Source organism: Crocodylus siamensis, chromosome 10, assembly GCF_052110815.1.
Source record: "Crocodylus siamensis isolate JL-2025a chromosome 10, ASM5211081v1, whole genome shotgun sequence".
Taxonomy (NCBI): domain Eukaryota; kingdom Metazoa; phylum Chordata; order Crocodylia; family Crocodylidae; genus Crocodylus; species Crocodylus siamensis.
In genome coordinates this window covers 41,676,924-41,699,754 of record NC_143404.1, presented here as the reverse complement: position 1 = coordinate 41,699,754, position 22,831 = coordinate 41,676,924, and the positions used below count along the sequence as shown (strand labels likewise).

Sequence of the window (22,831 nt, the reverse complement as noted above, 5' to 3'; positions counted from 1 at the left end):
TCCCCCCTGACTAGTTTATAACAGGCCACAAGATCCCCCCTCAGCCTTCTCTTTTGGAGGCTGAACAGGTTCAGGTCCCGCAGCCTGTCCTCACAGGGCCTGCACTGCTGTCCCCTGATCATACGAGTGGCCCTCCTCTGGACCCTCTCCATGCTGTCGACATCCCTCTTGAAGTGTGGCGCCCAGAACTGGATGCAATACTCCAGCTGCAGCCTGACCAGTGCCGCATAGAGGGGGAGGATCACCTCCTTGGACCTGCTCGAGATGCATCTGTGGATGCATGCCAAGGTGCGGTTGGCCTTCCTTACTGCCTCTCCACACTGCTGGCCCATGTTCATCTTGGAGCCAATGATGACCCCCAGATCCCTTATTCTCTGATAAAAGAAAAAACATCCAAAATTGTTTGATTAAAACCCCCAAAATGCATTTTTCTGCTTTGATTTGGTTTTTTTTTATTGAAGGAAATCAGAGCTCCTCCTACCCCTTTCACTCACCAGGACTCAGGTCCAGCTTCAGCTCTTCCCCCTACTGGTTTGTGGTGCTGAGCAGCCCAACCCATGCCATTGCCCCTCACTCCCAACCCGCAGCCTCTTGGCCTTGCCTGGTGCCCATCACTCCCAAACCACAGCCCCCCATCCTCCCAGCCCTGCTGATGCACCAGCCTCCTGACCTGCAGCTTCCTGGCCCTGTTGAGGCTCTTCATTCCCAACCCATAGCTCCCCACCCCTGCTGGTACCCCTCATTCCTGATCTGTGGCCCCTGTCCCCCTGCCAGAGGGTGCCCTCAGCTGCCCCCTGCCCTGGCCATCCCTGTGAGACCCACAAGACTACAGTGGAGGAAGGTGGTTGGAGGGGTCCTTCTAGGGTGGCAGGGAACTGTGTGCCTGGGCCACTGGGGACCAATGCCCATGCTTGCAGCTGGAAAACAGTGCCTGGGAGGGAGGGGGGGTGACCTTGGCCAGGCTGCCTGGTGCAGCATGGCAACCCCAGCCTAGGGCAAGGTGTTGCCACTGACATCCCCTACAGCAGCACTGAGTAGTGCCTCGGACCCCCCTGCCCTGTTGCAGGTCTGGTGCCTGAACACCTCTCCCCAGCACTGGCAGGCACCCACAGACACACAGACTCCCACACACTGCACACGCACACATACTTCACACACCCTCTACACACCCCTGCCACACACACATGCCCCACACAAAGCCACCCAGACAGTCCTCAAGCCCTGACCCTCTAACTCTCTCCTGTTCCATAGACTTAGTATCCAGCTGCTAGGGCTGCTCCCACCACCCTGCCTGGAACTCTGCCAGCCTGCAAGGGGAACCTGTGATTTCCTGCTTCAAAGGGAAAAATCTGCATCTTCCTCCTTCAAAGGGAAGAAAATCCACGTTTTTCTGCATTTTTCCACAGGAAAAGGAAAACCTAGATCCCTTGTGATTACCTAAATTTATCATGTCTCTCTCTCTCTCTCTTCACAGCTGGATCGAACTGAGAGGATAAAGAACTGCCAAAAACCTGAATTCTCCAAGAAGCTGCTCATTGATTATTACTTCGAGAAAGTACAGAAAATAAAGTTTGGCGTGTATGATATTGATAATAAGTCCTTTGATTTAAGTGATGATGATTATCTTGGAGGGACTGAGTGTTCATTGGGACAGGTACTTGTAAAAATACTAGATCAATTAGCATGCAAAATGGAGTTAAATGTATGTTTAATTCTGTAACTGAGAGAAGAAACTGAGGCATCAAGAGCTTTGTTTGATGTGCTTAAATATTAAAATACCTACTTCCTTAGGCTAATCTGTTCCATCAAAAAGAAGCATGCCAGCACTAAAGCTGCCCAGAAATACTGATTCTTTGATTTTGGGCTTCCACAGTTTCCAGCTCTAGGGCAGACAGTCTGCCTTAGCTTCCAAACTCTGCCCTGGAGCCCTAAACCTGAAGATTTTGGTTGTAATAGAGGATCACTGGTGGTTCTGTAGTAGGGAGCCTGGAAGCTCTGAGAACTCTAGCTGGAGCCAGGCTCTCAGAGCTAACAAGCTCCTCTTTGCAGAGCCATGACTTGTAGTCTGAGTCCTTCATCAGTCTTCAATACAAGGGCAGCCCTAGCTCCCAAAAGCCTGTTTTGCTCTGTGAAACTAGTGTTCTAATCAGTTTCACTAGGGTTAGTGTAGTTTGTGAAACCAAGTGTCAGTTCACTGTATAGTGGCACAGTTTGGGAAGCTGTGTCATTTTCCAGTGTTTCTGAAACACAGTTTTCCCATTGTTTTCAGTTTGTTTGGAACTTTGAAAATGCTGATTTTGTCTGATTTGTACTGAAATTAAATTTTACAAGCATAAATATTTTGGACTAGGAATACTGCTATTCAGTCATCCATAACCGTTAAGTTTAGTCTGAGTTGGCATAGAGTTCTTCCAGTTCTGGTGTTCTAAAAATAATGCCATCAGAAATTTAGTATGTCTTGCTTTCCATTTAGAATATTATTTTCAAATATGCCTTTGGGGCATTTGTACTCCCTGCATCTGACTTCTCTCCTTCAGTGTAGGACCTTTTGAGCCATGACCACAGCAGTTTTGTTGCTGGCTCTTATGTCCTCTAAAATGAGACGTCCTGGTTGGTCATGTCTGACTAACTGAAAGATCCATTCAGTTCTTAAACATAAATAACTTTCCTTTGTAGTGTGGTCAAAAACTTGCTTTTAGTGTGAAAATGTCCTGATATTTGTCTCAACCCAAAGTATTTTGTTGCTTTGTTTTCAAATTGGGGTTTTCTTTTTCTTTTTTACTGTTTTGGCTGAACTTGCAAGTCCCTGTATTCAATTTTGTCAACTGTCTCTTTTTAGTTTTTTGACTACATCCATTCAAAATTAAAAATCTCAGGGGAAGTTCTAGGGATTGGCAGGCAAAACTGCTTTGATTTTGAAGAAAATAGGGAAATGCTTGGAACCCTGCTTAGTAGAGCCACATTTGTAATTGTGTAGACATTAAGGATCTGAAGGATCGTTCCTATTAACACCTTCCAACATAGCATCCTCATCTTGTTATTGCTTGTCCTTCCAGTACAGTTTTATATGTTGACATCCTACATGAATTGTATGCTGTAGCAATAGAAGTGCATGGAAGAGGAGGCACACATAGGTCTGATCTATAATTACTCTGGTAACAGAAGTTCTGGAGGTAGATAGCAACTGCCACTGCCAGGCCACCAGTCCATATACGTGCACTAGTGCTTCTGGTAATTCCATTCAGGAACCTTACTACTGGGGTGTGAAGTGCACTGGAATTCTGGCAAGTTACGTAGTGCAGCCCAGGCCATTGTTCCTAAAAGTCATCCCCCTCCATTCCATCCACTGCAGTATCAGAGAGGCACAAGTAGTGGTGAGGGGAGGAAGGCCTCCTGTTTGCCCTCCCCACCTGTGCTGGCCCCCATGCTGCTGCCCAACCTTCCTCACCACTTACTTTATCCAGTGGCTCTGGATTCAGCTCCAGCCTAGGGTACAGAGCACATGATGGCTCCAGTCCTGGCCAGGGAGCTGCAGTGGCAGCAGCCTTGGCCCTGGCTAAGCAGCAGCCCTGACCCATTCTCCCACATGATTCTTTGACCCATGCTGCTGCCCAATTCCCTGGCCTGTGCCCCTGGCCCCGTCCCTGCCACAGCTGCTGCTGACTCCATGATTGCTCACTCCAGGCAGCAGCAAAGGTGGTACCTCTGGCTCCAGCCCTATGATAGGCTCCAGCTCATTGGCCTGGGTGGAGGAACAACCACTTGCCCTAGGTTAGTATTTAATCCAAGACATTCTGCCCCCTCCCATGTTTGAATGGGGATTCACATAAATATGGTAGGTATTCACATAAATCTGGTATCATCCCACATCTAAAATTTCTTGAAAACTTATTGTAAAATCTCTTTTGGTGTCAATGGGAGGCAAAAATTAGAGGTGAAGGATTAAATTGGGATCTTGCCAGTAGATATCAGAACTGGAATACAAAAACCTCATAATGTAAAGTTTTATAATAAAATTTTTGGAAGGACTCAAGGCATTTAGAAGCTTTATCATATGGAAGTCAGGCTTTGAAGTCGAGTAATTTTGAGAATTTTACCCTTGGATTGAAACCATGTTAACTCCATATTTCTGTATGACTGTCATTTGGCTTTAGATTGTGTCAAGTAAAAGACTCACTCGACCTTTGGAATTAAAAAAAGGAAAACCAGCTGGTAAAGGCACCATTACGGTAAATATCATCATCTTTTCTTTGTGTGTAGACTTATTTTACTGCTTACTTTCACTTAAATTGATTTGAACAAATTAATTTGAAAATTCCAGCATTCATATTAGCATTGCTAAACTGCATCACTTGAATTACCTGTAGTGGTCAAGCGAAGTGGCTGTTTGAGATATATTATGCAAAGTCCTTTTCATGCGCATTAATAATCAATTTGCCTTTAAATTCCTATAATACAGATTTCAGCAGCAGAGATTAAGGACACCAGAGTTGTAAATCTTGAGATTGAAGCACGGAGTTTGGACAAAAAGGTAATGACTCATATGCAGTCTTACATATTTTAATAGATACAGTTAGGATTTGCAATGAGGTGGAATTTAGGTCTCCTATGTACAAGTTTGTGTTCAGATACTGGTTATAAACAGGAATATGACCCAGCTGTGCAGGGCTGGTGGTGGTGATGCTGGGAGAGGTGGTTCTGCGGAATTTAGGGGTGGCTGTAGCCTCCCGCTTAGCACCACCCCTGCTCGGGGCACTCTGCTCTGCTGCCCTTCCCTGAGAAGCCCTGCACTGGCCACACATCCCCTGCCCACCCCACAGCAGGGGGCTCCCAAGGGAAAGGCAGCAGAACAGACTTCCCCAAGCAGGAGCAATGCTAGAGGAGCACTTGGGGGCCTATAGCCAGCCCAAAATTTCCCATAGCCACCCCTCCCAGCGCCACTGCTGCCCACCCCACACAGAGGAACCTGCTCTACCCCCACCTACTCTGAGCCCAGCCCCCCAACTGGGAAGAGCCTGGCACAGCCCCTGGCCCCAAGCCCACAGCAGGCAACCCACTCTCATCCCTTGCAGAAATCCCAGGGGGGGCGGGGGGCACATGTCCCTGATGCTTCCCCTGGGGTGTGCTCAGCAGTAGCCAACCCCTCCTCCCTATGAACCACCCACTGCTCCATCCTGCTTTCAGCTCCAGGGTCCTATTCACCACCCCAGCTGGGCAGCACCTGCCCCTGCCCCACTCCTTTCCTCACCATGGGGGCCTCCATCAGCCCCCGCATGCCCCTTCCCCCTGACAGACTTACCGGCAGGACACTGCTGTCCAAGTTTCTGGGCCGCATTCTTGGCCTCATGCATGCTGCAGCCGCGCACATGCACGCAGCATTTATTGGTAACATTATCACCCAAAAAAAGCCGGCTGCCAGTAATGTTAATTTTCCTGTTATCAGTGCTGATCTGATATGTCACTGATAAATCAGTGCACCTCTATTAAAAACCATTACGTAATCTATTAAAACTTGCTTAACAGGCATATCTCAAGTAGATTTGGTGCAGTATGTAGCTTCTTGCTGGTCTTGGCAGGAAAAGGAATGTTGGTTCATTTATAACTATTCATTATAATTGAAATCATTTATAGTGCAATTAAGGTGTTTCTTGTTCCATAAATAGTAATCTCCCCATATGTTAAAGTGAATAAATGACATGATAATATACCAAACAAGCCCCAAAGATGTTCCACATTTGTGGCCCATTTGTATCTCACCTTAAATTGAACATGTGGCATATTGGGGCTAATCCTTGACAGATCCTTACCTGATGCTCAGCTGGGTGTCAGGACCCAGCATTGGTCAGCGCCAGGGTCTGGGACAAGATGCCTCTGGTGTGATCAGTGGGGTTGAGTTGGGGGCACCCCAGGGTCCTGGACGCACCTGCTCCCCACCCAGTCCCTAGAGGCAAATGAGGGGTTGCTGCCATAAGCCCAGCTTTGGGTCATCTAACCCAACCCCCTGTTCATGACAGGATCATCCCTGTCTAAACCATTCTAGACCAGCCTTTGGCTTAACCAGTTCATAAAATTGTATGAGCAACTGTCTAGTAGAAATACCAGGCACAATACCTGTAGAAACATCAAAAAACGGTCTAACTTGTCACAAGTAAAGTAGGGGGACAAAGGAACTGTCAATATCTTGTCACTGCAAAGGTAGGAAGTAGGTTGTTAAAATACTTGAGCAAAGTTGCAATAGTTCAGGCTATAGAGGAGGAGGTTGCATAAGTCAAGGTGCTAGATAGGGGCCTGGACAAGAGTTTAATAGGGGTACACCAATAAAGATTTTCTTGGCCAATACTGATACCCGATTATTAACCAGCTGTATCTGATAACTGATTTACAGCAATGCATCCGGGCAGTGTGGAGAACATCTCCCTGCAGGTATATCTGTGGAGGAGAAGGGGCATGGAGTGGTGAGACGATCAAGGCCCCCTTGTTGAGGGATAGAGTGGGACGGGCTGGCGCTGGGGGCACTGCTCAGCCAGGGCGCTGCATGTGACACAGGGCTGAGGTGGGGAGCAGGATAGAGTCACAGACGGCTCGTACAGGGGATCAGTGTCCTGGCACTTAAAAAGGCAGCAGGGCACTTTAACTAAAGTTCATTGAATGAACTATAGTTTAAGTGCTGCCGCCACCACCATTTTTAAGCCCAAGGATTTTTTTAAGTGGAGCAGAGCTGAGTGGGGCAAGGCCGAATGCAGACTGCCCAGTGTGGGCTCAGGGCTTTCTGCTCTGCTGCCTTTGCCCCAGGGGCACCATGCCAGCCGTGCATCCCCTGACTGCCTGGCAGCAAGAGGCACAACTTGCTGCCCCCCATGCGGCCAGTGTGGGGCTCCCAAGAGAAAGGCAGCTGAGTGGAGAGCTCTGAGCCAGCAGCCTGCATCCACCCCATGCACAAATCTAGAGGGGCACATGCCCCCCCACCCATGCCTCCTCCAGGTGGTGTGTGCAGTGGCAGGGAGCTGCCCTCCTCTTCCCCCCCCCCCCCCCCCCCCCATGCTCCCTGGACAAGCTGCTTGTGGCTCCATCCTACTCCCTGCCCTGGCCTTGGATCCCTTGCACCGCCCTTGCTGAGTAACGCCCCTAGCCCCTGCCCCACTCAGTCCCTCACCATGGGGGGCCTCAATCTTCCCCCCACATACCCCTTCCCCTCCACAGATGTACCTGCAAGGAGCTGCTCTCCACACTGCCTGGCTTCATTCCTGGCTACGTGCATGTGCGCACCCCCTGCATTTTGCTCCCTGCAGCCCTGAGCAGGACTGCACTTGCTGCCCGCCTACAATGGAAAGTCTGCCATTTCCTGAGGAAACCCAAGGCTATGGGGGCCCCAGCCCTGTTGGTGAGAGAGAACTCAGGCATCTGGGGGCCCTGGCCAGAAGGCATAATTAATTATATTTATTAGTGAACATTATTGGCTACACCAGCCAAGGAAAGCCAATAATGTAAATTTCCCTTTTGTCAGTGGTGATATGCAGATCTTTGAAATGTTGTCCCAAGCCAGAGATTCTCAACCAAGGTATCAGTACCATGGGATCCTTTTAAGTGTGCCACTTGTATATGTTTTGCAAAATCAACGCAGAGATTTCAAACAGGACTCCGTAGTGGCAAAGCCATTCTGAGCTGTTGTGGTCTTTCTGAGTTCTTTGCATCAGACAAATTGCTCTATTATCTTTCTGTTATCAAAAGTGAATGAAAGCTAAGAGCTGGCATTTTTTGAGGGGTGATAAGACATTGAGCTGAGATGACAGCTAGCATGTAAGCTTAAAGGGCATGAGGAAGAGTCTGTTGGAGTCTGTTGTATTTGATGTTTCTGAAAAGTCAGCAAATGGAAAAAGAGGAAAACAAAAGACATTTTTAAAAAGTGGGGTAACATAGTGTATACGTGCATAGCAGTTACTTTGTCATAGTCCTTCATTAGTTGGGTAAAGCTTGAGGGGTTGATTACTACAACTGTGTTGCTGTTTACAGGATTTCTTGGGCAAATCAGATCCATTTTTGGAGTTTTACAAACAGAGTGACAGTGGACCATGGCAGCTTGTTTACAGATCAGAGGTAGAACTTTTACAGTGATCCAAAGATTTCTTGCATTTTTCAGTTCTGTTTTCATTGCATGTAATGAAAGAATAATGTGTGTGATTATAAGGGATCAGAATATTGCTGTGTATTTAGAGAAGTTGGTTTTAACTCAATTAATGATAATTTGCACTTCAAATAGCATGTTTTGTCTGCAAGGTTTCCAAAATTTTTTCCAAATAAAGCCCAGGAGAGTTATAATTTATGACCCTTTTCAACAGTAGAAAATCTTTAAGAGCCGTAAGTTAGGACTTTGTTTACTGTGAAAAAAGCACAACATTCCCTAACACAGCATTGATTTAATGCTGACTTGGAAGAAAAAGTGGCACCTACTCAGCTACAGATTCTTATTTCCTGAAATACTTTATGTTTTACTTTATTTCTCTTTCAGGTATTAATTAGGTCCAGCTTTTGTTGGTATGTAAAATCATCTGATAGGTTCATAGCCCAACATGCTTATGCCCATTGCTCAAATTGCCTCCAGTAGGTTTCCACCATTAGTTCAGAACCCTTGGTTCTTACATTCTTAATTTTTTTAATGTTTTGCATGAGATATCTGTCATATAAGATAATTAATAATTTTTTTTTCCTTGAAGGTGATTAAGAACAATATAAATCCATGCTGGAGGAGGTTTAGTGTTCCCTTGCATACATTCTGTGGTGGGGACTTCAGCAAGCCAATCAAGGTAAACTCCATGACAACTCTTGAATGACTAAGCTTACTTTTCTTAGTCCTTTGCTATTGGAAGTCCCAGTCTCCAGGTTTATATTATCTGTTTGGTTATTTATAACAGTTCTTTACAATCTTAAATATTAGCAAGTTACCACATTTCTATTAAATTACAAAAACTTTGTTAATATAATATGAGCTGTCAAATTTAAATCAAGAAATGCAAAAGAGAGTTTCTGTTACTTTTTAATGACAGATCTATGGCAAGAATTAGCAGGTTTTTCAATAATTTTTGCACTGTGCTCATATGAATTTTTAATAGATTGTACATTTTATTTTCCTACCCACTTCTATTTAAAAAGTAATGAACATGCTCATAAGTGCTGAAACTAGTACGATTGATGGTGATGAAGAATGAACCTTAGTGCCATCTTCAGTTTAATCCATTTGTATAGATAAGGGATCTTTCCTTATCGCCACCTTGAGTAGGTGTTCTTCCTTGCAACTGATTTGGTTTTGAGTCTAGATTCTGCCCTAGAGTTCCTACATATAATAAATTACTTCTTTCTGACTTAGAGCTATTAACAAGTCACCACTTACTGTGGCAGTTTTCTGTATCTCAAAATATATGACAGTTATATTATGTACTTAATTCACTGAAATCTGTTCTCTTACATGGCAGTCAACACTATCCCTCTTCCGCATTAAATGCCTTCAAAGACACATGCTGTTCTAGTTAAACTAGGCCGTTATCCTGTCAACCACTCCCCAACAATTTTTTCCTGTTTCATCTTTTCCAAGAGGAAACCTCATTGTGGGAATCTGTTATTACAGGTTTAACAAAAAAGCATTCATGCTTTTCTGTGTGCATGTGTATCAGGATAAATTCAAAGAATTCTTGAGATTTGTTAATTTTTAAATAAACGTTCAGATGTGGCCCAGGGTGTTAAGTACGTGATAAAAGATTTTAAGTGATAACTTTATGGGATTCATTACTGGGAAAATGACTAAAACATAAAATGACTCCTTTTGGTCTAGGAGAGCAGATATGATGAGGCTATTTGAAAGGTGTTTGTGTTTGCCCAGGTGAAAATAATTTTTAAAAATTTTCTGTGCTAAGTATTTTGTGTAGGGGGTTATTATGCTGAAAGCTTCATTTTACAGTGGTAGTTCATGTTCACTTTTGCACAAATGCATTTTAATAATAATGCTTTTCACTATGTGCTACAGAGCTCAAAATATTTAGACACTTAGTCCTCCCCACACACTTGGGAAGTAGGGAAGTAGTATTCTCTGCTTACAAATAGGGAAGTGAGTCAGAGGTGAGTCTGGGTGTAGGAAAGAAATAACAATTGAAATGTTTCAAAGGGACAGCTATACAAATGTATGTGCTCTTTGAAAACTTTCAAGAGTAGCTGAAGAGTGCAAGAGTACCTCTTTAAATGAACTGATATTTTGAAGCATTTAACTTTTTATTACTTGTGCATAGGGACTGGGGGGAAAACCCTGCCAGCTCTCCACTGCTGGGTTCCACTCTGGGTCCTAGGGCACTGCTAGGTGCCTACTAGGACCCCTGTCTCTGTCAGACCCTCAGTTACCCCTGCTGCTACTGGAGCTAGAGCTGGACTTACTTACCCTCTTTCCCCACTTCCTTCCCTGTTGCCAGACCCCTGCTAATTCCTATGATCTCCTCTCTCCATTCCCCCGCAGAAACAGTTTCTTTGATTGGAAAAATTGGTTTATTATTTTTAATCTGCATCCTAGGTTGGAATATAGGAGTATTTTAGTAGCGTTCATATAAAATGTTATCAAGCTGGAATTTTCTGAAGACATTGAGAGAAAATTTTATGGGATATTTATGGTGTCAAGTCCCTTGGTTTAAATATTTGTACATCATAGTAGGACAGTTGTTTGGCAAGAACTGCTTCATTTTGAAGTAACTTCGCATCAGGTTTTTGGTTTGCAGACCCCTGATCTGTTTATGTAGTGAGTGGGATCATGGCCATTTCTAAGAATGCATGAAGCATAACAATCAGTCAACGTGGGCTCCGTTTTGAACTTCTTAATATATTAACATAGTTACTCAAAGATCTCATGTGGATGTAAAAGTCAGCTTGTTTGGTTTGGCTTCTTAAAATGTAGCTTTGTAAATCTTAAGGATATTTTTGAAAAAGTGTTTAACCAAAGTTAAGATAAAACATAAATCTTGGTTTACACAGATTACCACTGACATATTTGCTAATATTTCACTGTATTTTTCATATGCTGCAACTACTGCTTTTTTGCATTATGATGTAGCGATTGGTCTTGAAGTTTTGTTGCTTTCATGTTTTTAAAATACAGATTTCCCTTGCCAACTGCTGGGGTTAGGTTCCTGAAAGTTCCTGTGGTTGGCAAAACTGTGGATGGCAAGACAAATGGCTTATGGGGAAAATGGTAGGTGGCGAGCTGATGCACAGCCACAGAAAAACCTGGTTACTCAAAACTATACCATGGTAGCCAAAATGGTATATAGAATATTAAACATGGGTAGTCAAAACTGTGGTTAGCAAAACCATGGTTGGCGAGGAAAACTTGTACAGTAATCTTGTGACAAAATAACATCCTTGACTCTTTTTCTCTCTTTTTTTTAAACTGACACAGCTGTCTTCTCTACAGAAGTATTTTCTCTAGAAATATTTTGGTATATAAACATGGGATTAAAAAAACCAAAATAGCTAATTCATCTGCTTACTGATAAAACTTGAACAAAATTCTGTCCTTTCTGTGAGTTTTGATCAGGTTTTCATTTTTGGCAGGGAAAGGGATTCTTTATTTACTTTGAGTACCTCTTGGTTCCTGTTGGACAAATGCAGTGTAGTATTTGCTGACAATCTTGGCAATTTGAACTATACTCTATTATATTGCTGAGCATATGATTCCACTGTAAAGAGCAAGTTTTAGAGGGATTGCCTACATAGACTGTGCAGTGATTCCCTACATATGGCAATCACTACGTAGTAGTTTAGGATCTGATTGTATAGTGCACCATGGGTGACTGGTGCCACCTTCGTTACGGGGGCACATGCCCCCCAGTGAGCGACTTGTGGGGGTCCCTGCCTGGCGCTCACAGCGGGGGCACTGGCGTTCCTGTCTACCCCCCCCCGCCCTGAGCAGCAAGTACAGCCTGTCAAGGGGTTCATGTGCACCCCTGTGTACCCCCTACATATTGCCACTATAGTGCACTACCTACTCTGCACTATCTGTGTGAAAACTGTAAGGCCACTAAATACAGGACTGTTTACTTCACTTTTGAGAGTAGAATTGGTACCTGGTATGAAGTCATTTTTAAGGTCAGAACCTATTCTTCATGTTGATCATCCAAGTGATATTCAGGTGTCTTCTGAGGCACAGCTGTACTGCTAGCCAGCGCATCCACAGGTGGTGAATAGTGGAATGACCTTCAGGGAAGGTTAGCTGTGAAATAAGCAGGGGTAATTCTCATGAATAAGCAGTTGCGGAACAAACAGTGGCAGCACCATCAGGATGTAGTGAGGACAGCAGATGACAATGCTTTCCCTCCTGAAAAGCTACATATATCCTTTGACTGTGCTGTGACATGATGTGAGTACAGGTTGCCACTATAATAAGCCTGCTCAGGCCCCAGCTATGGGTCCACAAGTTCTCAGCGGCAGAGCAGGCAGAAGAAGATGTTAGAAACTCATTGGCTGTGAAGGCAGATGAATGCTGCAGCGGAATGAGATCGCCAGTTGTCTTGCCATGGGATCAAGGTCACATTCTGTCAAGAGCCATGTGGAAGCTGATGTGCAGCACCTTCTCCACAATAAGAAAGTCACACACAGGTGTCTTTTATGAAATCATGGAAGACAATCATCCTCGACTGCCAAAGAAGATTCAGGTGTTAGTGTGATCCTATCCCATAATGCTTGAGTCCTGAAAAATGGTTAAATGCAAAATGTGAGTAGATCTTGCTATTTCCCACTTGCTGCTTTTTATGATTTAGTGTTAAAGTTAAAATGATGTACTACAAAAGTGAATATTTTAATGGTTTTTAAGGCATTCAAACATGGAGGGATAAGATTTTCCTTAGCCACCACTAATCAGACTTTTACGCACTGGAAACTGAGGCTGAGCACACTTGTAAATTCACACACCTTTGTATTGCACACATTGTATTCCTCAGGTAAAGCAGACCTAAGATGATTTCCTTTAAATCATTATAATAGCCTAGTAGTGTTTTGTCTCCAACTCCCCACCCTAACAGCTGGTATGAGCATGCTATGAAAAGGAGTGAATGAGTTGTATTTATTCCCTGCATTCCTTTTTTATCCAGATATAGAGCAGATGGGAGTGGTTTTCTCGTTAGAGAAGTTGTGTTGTCAAACGCTCAGATTGCAGGTCAGATCTGATCTGTGTGTTATAACAAAGGTCCCCAGAGTATATTCAGATTTTGCAGAATCTCATTTTACATCTTCAAAGTGTCTTTCATGGCTGTGAAAATAATTTTCCTGATATGAAGTGTTAACCTAGGGGTGTGCAAAATATGGCCTGTGGGCCATATCTGGCCTGCCAATTGATTCTGTCCAGCCCACAGGTAACTTTTCGGGAGACCTGTATCACCTTAATTAGCATAAATGTTATTTTGATTAAGTGTGGAAATGACATGAAGGATGGAAAACTGCATGTGGCCTTTCTGGCTACTTGGCAGTGGAAGCAGTTCCTTGAAATTGAGGATGATGTCTGTCATGTTTGATGGGTCCTCAGGTCATTGAGGAGCCCAATTCTGGATGCACACATTCTTCGGCAATGGGGGCATGTTGTTGCATAGGGGAGTGGAATTTGCAGCCCCAGATTGATCTCCTTCCTCCACCACCTCTGTTTCACATCAGCATCGAGTCACTGGGCCTCAAAGTGGCACACACCTTGGCAGACCAGGTGGCGCCACATTGAACGGTCAGCAGCTTGCTCTTCCCAGCCATTGGTGTTGATGTCACTGTGCTAGAGGGCAACCTTGAGTGTGTGTCTTTGTACCATTTCCCTTGGCCATCCTTTAAATGTTGGCCAACGGAGAGCTGGAAGAAGAGAATCTGGTGAGGGAGGCAGTTCTCAGACATTGGTTCTATGACTGCACTTGTCCAGTGGAGGGCAGCAGGGCCCAATGCTTCACTCCTGCCCTTGACCACAGGAGGGCAGCACAGCCCCTGTCCACTCTCCTGTAAGGTCCCATGAGGGCTGGAGGTCGGGGCCAAGCAGCAGATGGATATGGGCCCGTGCTCCACAGAGCCGGTGCCAACAAGATGCTGCTCCATGCTGCCTGCCTTTGACCCCACTGCTTGCCTTGCGCCCATATGGATTTGCCACTTCCAGGCAAGCCATGATGGCTATGCTGCACTCCAGGCAGTGGTGGACATAGCGCAGCCTCACTCTATAGCAGAGGGCACAGCACAGCCTGCACCAGGTCAGTGGCGGCACAACTGGAGGGGGAGGTGTGAGGCCCATGGGCAGGACCCAGCACTGGGCACTGCCACAGCATTGGGCAGTGGAGAGGGAGTTGTGTGGAAACTGGCAATGCGATTGTCTGTGGTGATTTGAGAAATGTTTTGTGGAAATGTTTATGAAAATAGGATATTTGGAAAATTGTATGGTAATTTTAGAACTCTTTCTGAAAATGTGTGGAAATGAGATTTATGTGGAAAACTGGTAATTGTGAGTCATAATTTTTCTGGAATTATGTGTAGAAATATGGTGATATTGTACAGAAAGCTGGTTATAACATTTATGGTATAAAGTTTATATTATAAAAGCCATAACAATTTTTAAGTATAGCTGTTGTTAAACACCATTAATTTTATGTGTGCAACCCTCAACACCTCATCAAAACTTGTCAAGTAGGCCTCCAGCCCAACTCATTGCCCACCCCTTTATTAAACTCAACAAAATTTGGTTTTTTTTGGCTCAGAGGTGAGATCTCCGTTATTTTTTCTGGCTGGTCATTTGGGTTTTTTTTATGTTGATTTAAATGTCAGTACAGGCAGTCCTCGGCTTACAACTTTTGGAGTTACAACAAATGGTACTTACAACCTTTATAAATTTACACCCTGCTTTGCGGTTCCAACGCAGGTCTCGACTTTACGATGCTTGACACAGTTGCGTCCAGCTGGCAAGTCAGTTGTGGTGGAAGGGGAAGGGGTGTGGTGGGGCAGATTAGCACCCCCACAGCAAGGAAGGGATTCAGGCTGGGACTGGGGTAAACGCTGCCCAGCTGGGGTGAAAGGGGCTGCAGGGAGGTGGAGGGGTAGCTCCCTCTGCTGTGTGCCACTGGTCTGGGAGGGCATGGTGGGGCATGTGCCCCCAGATCTGCACAGGGCAGGTGGGGCCAGGGCTGCACCGGGCTGGCAGGGGGGGTTAGGGTAGCCCCCACATAGCCCCCACCCTGCCCTAATCTGGGGGCACCCCCCCCATGCCCTGCCGCTGCTGCCACTCACCTAGCCAGGCAGGGGGATGCAGGATGAAGCCACAGGTTGTCCAGGAGGCATGGGGATGCTGGGGCGGCTCCTGCCGCTGCTTGTCCAGAGGCAGCGCAGCTGCTGCGCTTGTCTGGCTCTGCCTGGGCAAGCAGCAGGAAGGCATAGCCCCTGTTCCCAGAACCTTCCACTGCCTGCCTGGAGCATAGCCCGGCGCAGCCTCGGCCCTGCCCACCCCATGCAGATCCAGGGGCACAAGCCTCTTCTCCCATGTCCTCCTGGCAGCACGCAGCAGCAGGAGCTGCCCCCAAACTCGGCTGGGCAGCACTTGCCCCAGCTCCACTCCTTCCCTCGCTGTAAAGGTATTGATCTGCACCCCCTCATGCCCCTTCCCTCCCCCACAGCACAACAGACTTACCAGCTGGTCGTAAAGGGACCAATCCCCCGTTTATAACGTTCCTGTGGGAAAATTGGTTCCAAGTTATGACGTTTCAACTTAAGACGCAGTTTTCAGGAATCAGTTGCATCGTAAGTCTGAGGACTGCCTGTATTAACTATTACCTGGTGGTTTTCACCAACTAGTGGATTGATGGAAGAGATGTAATGAAGCCCGAAGTGGAAACTGGAGTGTGCTAGAGGATGGAAATAAAAAGAAGGGAGGAAAATAGAAAAAGAGGATGAGGGAAGGAATAGAAATAATGGGAAGAAATAGCTATGGTCATGTAAATGAGCATGTTTTCACACTCAGGAGGCTGAGTGAGAAAATTTGATTCTTAACGGAACTAGTATTTGTTATATGAAGGCAATATTTTACCCTGATTTTTTTTTACCCTAGATTTCCCACTGACTTATGGAAAATCCATAGTAGTCCTGAATGTGCACTTTGCTTTCTAGACTGTAATGTGGAATTTGGCCTCTCCAAAGAGTTTGACATCCTCATTCAGAATAGCGGTGTTCACAGTTTGACCCATAGGTCAAATGAATAGTGTGGGGCTGATCCCTGGGCTGGATCGAGTTCCATGCTGCCCCCTCTTGGCCCTGTGCACCATCTCTGCCCAGTCCCCCCACACAAAGATCAGGCACTGTGCACCTGGTCTAGTGCGTGTGGTCATGGCCCACAGGATTCTCCACAGATCTGTGGGGGGGGCCCAAAGGGCAGATAAGGCACTAGGAGCTGGATCTGGCTGACAGGATGGGGCTGAGCAGCCCTGATCTAGAATGTTTAGTGGAAGGCCCTGACAGGGAATGTTTGGAAAATTTGAGGTTGATGGAAGGCTATTGTGGTGATATTCATTCTGAGTTACTAAAGCCAGACCCTAGAAGGATGCTAGGTTTATAATTCTAAGTGGACTTTGTTTTAGAGCAGAAGGGAAAAGCTTCTGATTATATGTATTGCTTTTTAATTGTTTACAATTCAGTTACTTGCATTCTGAGATCTTAATAAGTAGAAAGTGTGTTTGTGGGTGTGTGTGTGGCATGCTTACTATTCCTTTCCTCTAATCTAGTTGTGTTTTGTGTACAATTAAACTCACATTTTATACTTCTGGACTTGCATAATAATATTCAGTTCTACATCCTATCACATTTAATCAAGGAGAGATTTTGGATGAAGGACATTTTCTGCTTTCTGTATGATTTAGGTTTTTTTGCATGATAATTAAAAGATTGAGAAGTTATATCTCAAACTAATCAGGACTCATTTTGAGTGTCTCTCTTACTGTCAGGTTTCAGTTAGTGATGTGGATGACAGTACCAATTCAGATTTGATAGGGGAGTTCATTTCATCACTGCAAAGCTGTTGGAAGCAAGAAATCATGTGGTGAGCAGTTCTTCTGTAGCAGAAAGCCCCCTTTGTACATTTCCCTTCTGGACATGGATATAACAGAAGCCCCTTCTTGCCTGCAACCCCCACCCAATTTTGGGCATTTCTTTTCCTTCTCAGTTTTGGCAGAGACCTAGCACACCCATTGCATGGGTGTGGCAAGGCTCAGAGCAAGCCAGAAAGCTGAAGTGGCTTTCTGTAGGAGAACACTACAAGATACATCTACATATCAGTTAAGCTCAGTGTCACTAAAGAAAACAAAAGAACTAAAATATCCACTGCAAAGTCTTTAAATATGTCCTGTGCTAACCTAACTCACTTACTGTCCCCAGTAGCCTTTGATCCTCACTACCTCATATTGCATTGTTATATATTTCTCACTGTGCATTTTATATTCATCTGTCTCATCTTTACCATGGCATTTTGTATTTTATATGTTATATTTTTAAACTCTTAAGGAATGTACTCCCTCTAGAATGAAGTTACACCCAGGACCATTGTTAAAACTGCATTGAAATTGTAGTTGTGGAGTGATAAAATCTGTTGAGTGAATGCAAGTGAATGATGATCACCAGTAGACAATAGCCTAGCCAAAGGAACTCCATTTTAAGCTAATCAAGCTAAAGAACTGATTCCTGGAACTGAGCACTCACCCTATGGACTATTTATGTAACCCATAACAATACAGCCATTAAAAGTCAAGGGTGGACTCCTAAAACTCCAGGTACCAGCAGGCAAAGACCCCTGTGACTAACAGCTGTCAGGTACTACTCAAGACCTATGTGGGACAGCAACTTCCGAATTGGATAGCAAAGATGATGCTGGGGGATCACACAAGTTTTCCAGAAAGGGATAAAAGTTAGTGAAGCATGACCCTTAGTGGCACCCTCTCATCCAGCACCTGACCTATCGAAACAGGAGAAGCAGGCAACCCCTTTCTGGAGAAGACATCACCTTGAAGGAAGTGACCATCAACAGCAGATTCCAGGGCCTCCGTTACGTAGATATGCTGACACCAGTGCTCACAATCACTACAGCAGCCACTACACACTATACTACATGGGTCTGAATGAATGAGTGCATGTGTGTGTGTATGTGCTAAGGTGACCAGTACCACCCATAAGTCAAAGTTTGCATTTATGATTTTATTGGTAACTTCACATCCCGTCCAGTAAACTAGAATTTATTATGATCCCCTGAGTTGGTCTTTTGTAGCCAAGAGTTCTTCTTTCTGATAGAATACACTAGTCTATTGCCTCTTGTTTCTTTCCTTTCAGGTACATTGTACAGATTATGATAGTGATGGCTCACATGACTTGATAGGGAGTTTTGAAACTAACCTGTCTCAGCTGCAGAAAGCACATGATGGTTCTTTGGTAAGCTGTTTCTTTCTCCCCTTTTATTCAGCTGTTTGAGAGGGATTATATAATCTTGCGATACAGATTTTCTGTTCCCCATTCTATTGTAACTGTGTTTGTCTTGTACCTTGTATAGTACTAAACACATTTCAGGAAAAAGTTCTTCACCCAGAAAAAACTGGTCTGTTACTTCTCCTGGTTTTGAAGTTCCATGGTGCCATGTTTTCAGCAGCTTTGCTTTCTTTTGTTTCTGCTAACTTGGGTGAAAGCAGAGCAGTTTTCTGTCTCTTGTTCTCACCCCTTCAGAGCAGATTGCAGGAGACAGGCCAGAAAGGGTCCTGATTGCATAGGTGAGTTAACTTCATGATGTTAGAGGAAGTATGTGACCTTTTCTTCAACCCATTTCCTCAATTCATTGTGAAACCAGAAGTAGGGGAGAAGAAAATTGGGTGAGCCATCCAAGACAAGTAGGACAGGGAATAGCTCTCTCTCCTGGATCTTGGTCCATCTCTTATCTTATGCTGCACCTACAAGGGAAATTAGGCTTGTGCTTTCCATCTTCCTGCCAAGATTCTTCCTTCTCATTGTTAAGGGACTGAGTCATAGGAAGCCTGGGGCAGGAATTGGGTCTCTAAGGGTGGGCTGAGGGTTTGGGGGCCAATTACCAGATTTGGAGGGTGAAACTGGAGCACCATATACAACACAAGCTGGGGTCAGAATCAAGAAAACCAGCATCTAGGTTAGCACAGCCGGGGAGTAATTCACAGGTCAAAGCCAGGGATCAGGAACCAGGAAACCAATCTACAGGGGAAATCTGAGGCCAGATCCAGGGGAAGGCTGAAACCTGGTTCAGGAACCAGGAACACCAGAGAAAGGAGGAATCAAGAGGTTTCGCACAGCAGACTAGGTCAAAGCTGTTGATTGTCCTGGAAACCCACTGCCTCAGCAGGGACTAAATGGTTAAGTGGCTCTCCCAGAAGCCAATCAGGATGCTCGCTGTTCCTAAATTGGACAGAGTTCATTAGCTGGTAACATTGCAGGTATGGCTGCTTAGGTACTAGGCCTGGGCTAGCCTGCCTGATCAGAGTTCCTGACACTCCTGCTCCCTTTGAATGTATACCCTCCCTCAATCAAGAGATAAGCAGACCAGACCAGGTTGCTTGGGGATATCTCTACCCAGCCCGGAGCTGCCTGGGAGCTGTCCCAGAAGTGAGACAACTCTCGGTCAACTCCAGGCCATACAGAGAGGCCCCACTGGGAATGGGGCTTGTCCCAGTGTGCATAGGACTGAGAGAGCTCAGCAGCAGCAGTTGTCTCCTGGCTCCATGCACATCTGGACCCCTCCTCATGTGTACAGGGCAAGGAGACAGCTGCCACTGCAGGTGGCAGATCTCTCCTGGCCCTGTGCACATGGGGACCAGCCCTGTGCACATGCGGACCAGCCCCATACTCCCTGCCAGGCACCAGGCTAGCACCCCAAAGGAGCCTGGAGCTCCCCCTGGCTGCTGCACCAGGCTAGAGCAGAGTGGGAACAGATTTGCTCCCAAGGAAGGCTTACTGTGCAGTAAGTCTTTATAGCATTAATATCATGTATAGATGTGCCCACTAATCATATTGCTGATGAAGGAGTGTTCCTTGCAGGGTCAACGCATAGGGGGTGCACGTGAGTGCACGTGCACCCCCTGAGGGCGGTGGTGCACCCTGCCAAAAGGCCCATTATCGCCATTGGCTGCTGCTGCCGCTGCCAACAGCACTTGTGGGTGGTCGCCAACCCCTGGTTGGCGCTCACCACCTCCGCCCCTGCCAACAATGTTGGCAGCGTCTGCAGGAGCTCTGTGCTTATCGCTGCCAGGCTCCCACCACCACCGCTGTGCTCCCACTGCTGCCAGCTCAGCCATGCCCCTCCCAGCCACTGGGGGCACACGCCATTCATGGTTCCTTGAGATCTTTCCATGACCTGCTTAACTGTGCAAGAATCCAGAAGCACTTGGATCATCCTGCTTAACTTTTAACAGCAAAATGTTTCTAAAAAATTTAGATTAAATTTCAGGATTCTGCCAAATCTTCCAGTTCCTTTAAAAATCTGTTATATGTCTAACTGCCACTGCTCCCATCCCCAAGATACAAGGCACTGTAAATGTTCAGCAACTTACCAGTGTAATGTTGAAGTGGCAGAGCTTTTAAACCAGTGGTGGTTAACCTCTGGTCTGTGAGGCCATTTCATCTGGCCCGTGGAGCATCCCAAGTGTTCAGAAATCTTGTTGTGGGGAGTGGTGGCAGGATTAATTACTGCAAATTCCATAGCTATGGCAATTAATGCTGCCACTCTTCCCCTGCCACCGAAGTTCCAGACCAAAGAGTACCCTGTGGGGTGGATAGCATGTGGGGTCACACGGGCATGTGGGGTCACTCTGTGGACAGTTCTAGTGTATGAGATCATGCCTCCAGCTCACAGGCCCGGAAGGAAGAGGAGTACTATTTTAAACCATTAGATAAGGTGTCAGCAAGCTTTTCAGGCTGTGGGCCAGATTGACGCAGTTTGGGTCAGAGGTGGGCCAGCCTGCAGGGGGCAGGCACTAGGACTCACCCACTGCCACCACTTTGCCCAGTGGTTGTGCAGGAAAAGCACCCACCATCACTTTTTTCAGCACTGGGAGAGTGTTTGAAGCTGGTGCTTGTACCTACTGCAGAAGGGGAAAGTAACTAATGCCAAAGCCCCTTGCTGCTGCAGGGAAAAGTAGGTGCTTTCCATGTGCTGCTGTTGGGAAAAGTGGCAGTGATGGCTGGGTCCTAGTGCCAACACTCCATATGCCTTCTTGCATCTCGCCCAAACTGTTTCAATCCAGCTATTGAAGCCCCATGTCCATAGGCGGGATCAAATGGAACCACAGGCCAGATACAACCTGCAATCTATAGGTTGCTGATCTCTGTTTTACATAGTACTGATTCAAGCTGTTCCAGATATTTATCCATCCAGTGTGAAGGATTTTTTATAACAAAATTTAAAATTATTAGGTGTGCAAAAAAGATTAACTGATAGCACACAGAGCTATCTAAGCATATTGTTGCAGGTCCATTCTTGGTAATGGGCCATGTACTTTAGGCACACAGTGAAGGGCATTTTGTACATATCTATCTTCTTTTGAAAGCCTGACTATTTAAATATACCTAGCTGTTAAAACAGAGATATCACAAAAGTTAAATTAGTTTTGTTTACTGAATCTATGTTTAATGATCTTATTAATTTTATTGGGGGCCTGGTTTAAAATGCAACAAAGTGGAATTTGGGCTCTTTGGGTTCTGATTTAAGTCTCTGAACTCAGCTTGCTTCAGTTCTCTGTGTAATTTGGTTCTTCTTTGCCTTGCTTCCTGCAGGTGGAGTTTGAATGTATTCATCCTGAGAAGAAACAAAAGAAAAAGAAGTACAAGAACTCTGGCATTGTTATAATAAAATCTTGCAAGGTAAGGAGATTTTTCCTAACCACCAGGATCTTTTTTATGCTGTTGGAAGGAGGTGTAACTCTGATCTTTTATTTATTTAGATTGAAACGGAATACTCTTTCCTGGATTATATCATGGGAGGTTGCCAGATTAATTTTACAGTGAGTTGCTTGCCTGCTTTGTCTTCATATGTAAATAACATAATAATTATGAGGTTTTATATGAAAAATTCTTTTCTCTTTAATGTCTGTATTTCTGAGAGATGATTAGGATTGTAAAAAATTGAAAAATGTAATTTCTTTGGTTATTTTTAATCATTATTGTTGCTCTATGCTTACTAGGTAGAGAGGAACTTATATGTTTTCTTTCCAAGTACTCTGTGTTTAAACCAATAATGATCAAACTGCCATTTCCTAGGAATGGGCACACTATCATCTGCTTGTGTCCTAAGGGTGTGTTAGCACAGGTATATAGGATAGCCAGGGAGTAAGAAAGTGCTTGTATGGTGGTGTTGTAGAGGCATGGTGCTACTCTACAAGAGTGCTAATATTGGGCTAGCTGCAACCCTGTTATTGGGTGTAATAGTTTTCTTTTCCCTCACTTGTGACATTGGTAATGATTCAGTGATCTACTGTATTTATCTTCTTGATCAGGTAGGTATAGACTTCACTGGTTCCAATGGAGATCCAAAATCACCGGATTCTCTTCACTTCATCAGTCCAAATGGGATAAACGAGTACCTGATTGCCATCTGGAGTGTAGGGAATGTGGTCCAAGATTATGACACGTATGTAACAGTTTTTTTAGTTGATCCAACCACAGGTTTTTGAAAGGTGCAAGAATTCTTAAGCAACTGCAATAACATATTACAGTTTATTTTGTAATTTTCAGATCCCGTATTGCTGAAGATGCATTACATGTCTGAATACACTGTTTTCCCAAATCTTAATTCAGTGGGGAA

General features: G+C 45.0%; 1 protein-coding gene across 4 annotated transcripts in view; it reads left to right on the top strand.

Annotated features, from left to right (window-relative positions):
- Positions 1-22,831, top strand: part of CPNE1 (copine 1) — an 82,177-nt gene that overhangs the window by 41,186 nt on the left and 18,160 nt on the right. For all 4 annotated transcript variants that reach the window (XM_090064144.1, XM_090064146.1, XM_090064143.1 and 1 more), the window contains 9 exons: positions 1,475-1,654; positions 4,155-4,229; positions 4,460-4,531; positions 8,011-8,094; positions 8,712-8,801; positions 18,349-18,447; positions 21,805-21,891; positions 21,972-22,031; positions 22,524-22,657. In XM_090064144.1, the coding sequence (XP_089920270.1) occupies positions 1,475-1,654; positions 4,155-4,229; positions 4,460-4,531; positions 8,011-8,094; positions 8,712-8,801; positions 18,349-18,447; positions 21,805-21,891; positions 21,972-22,031; positions 22,524-22,657 (881 nt within the window). The remainder of the gene's footprint in view (positions 1-1,474; positions 1,655-4,154; positions 4,230-4,459; positions 4,532-8,010; positions 8,095-8,711; positions 8,802-18,348; positions 18,448-21,804; positions 21,892-21,971; positions 22,032-22,523; positions 22,658-22,831) is intronic.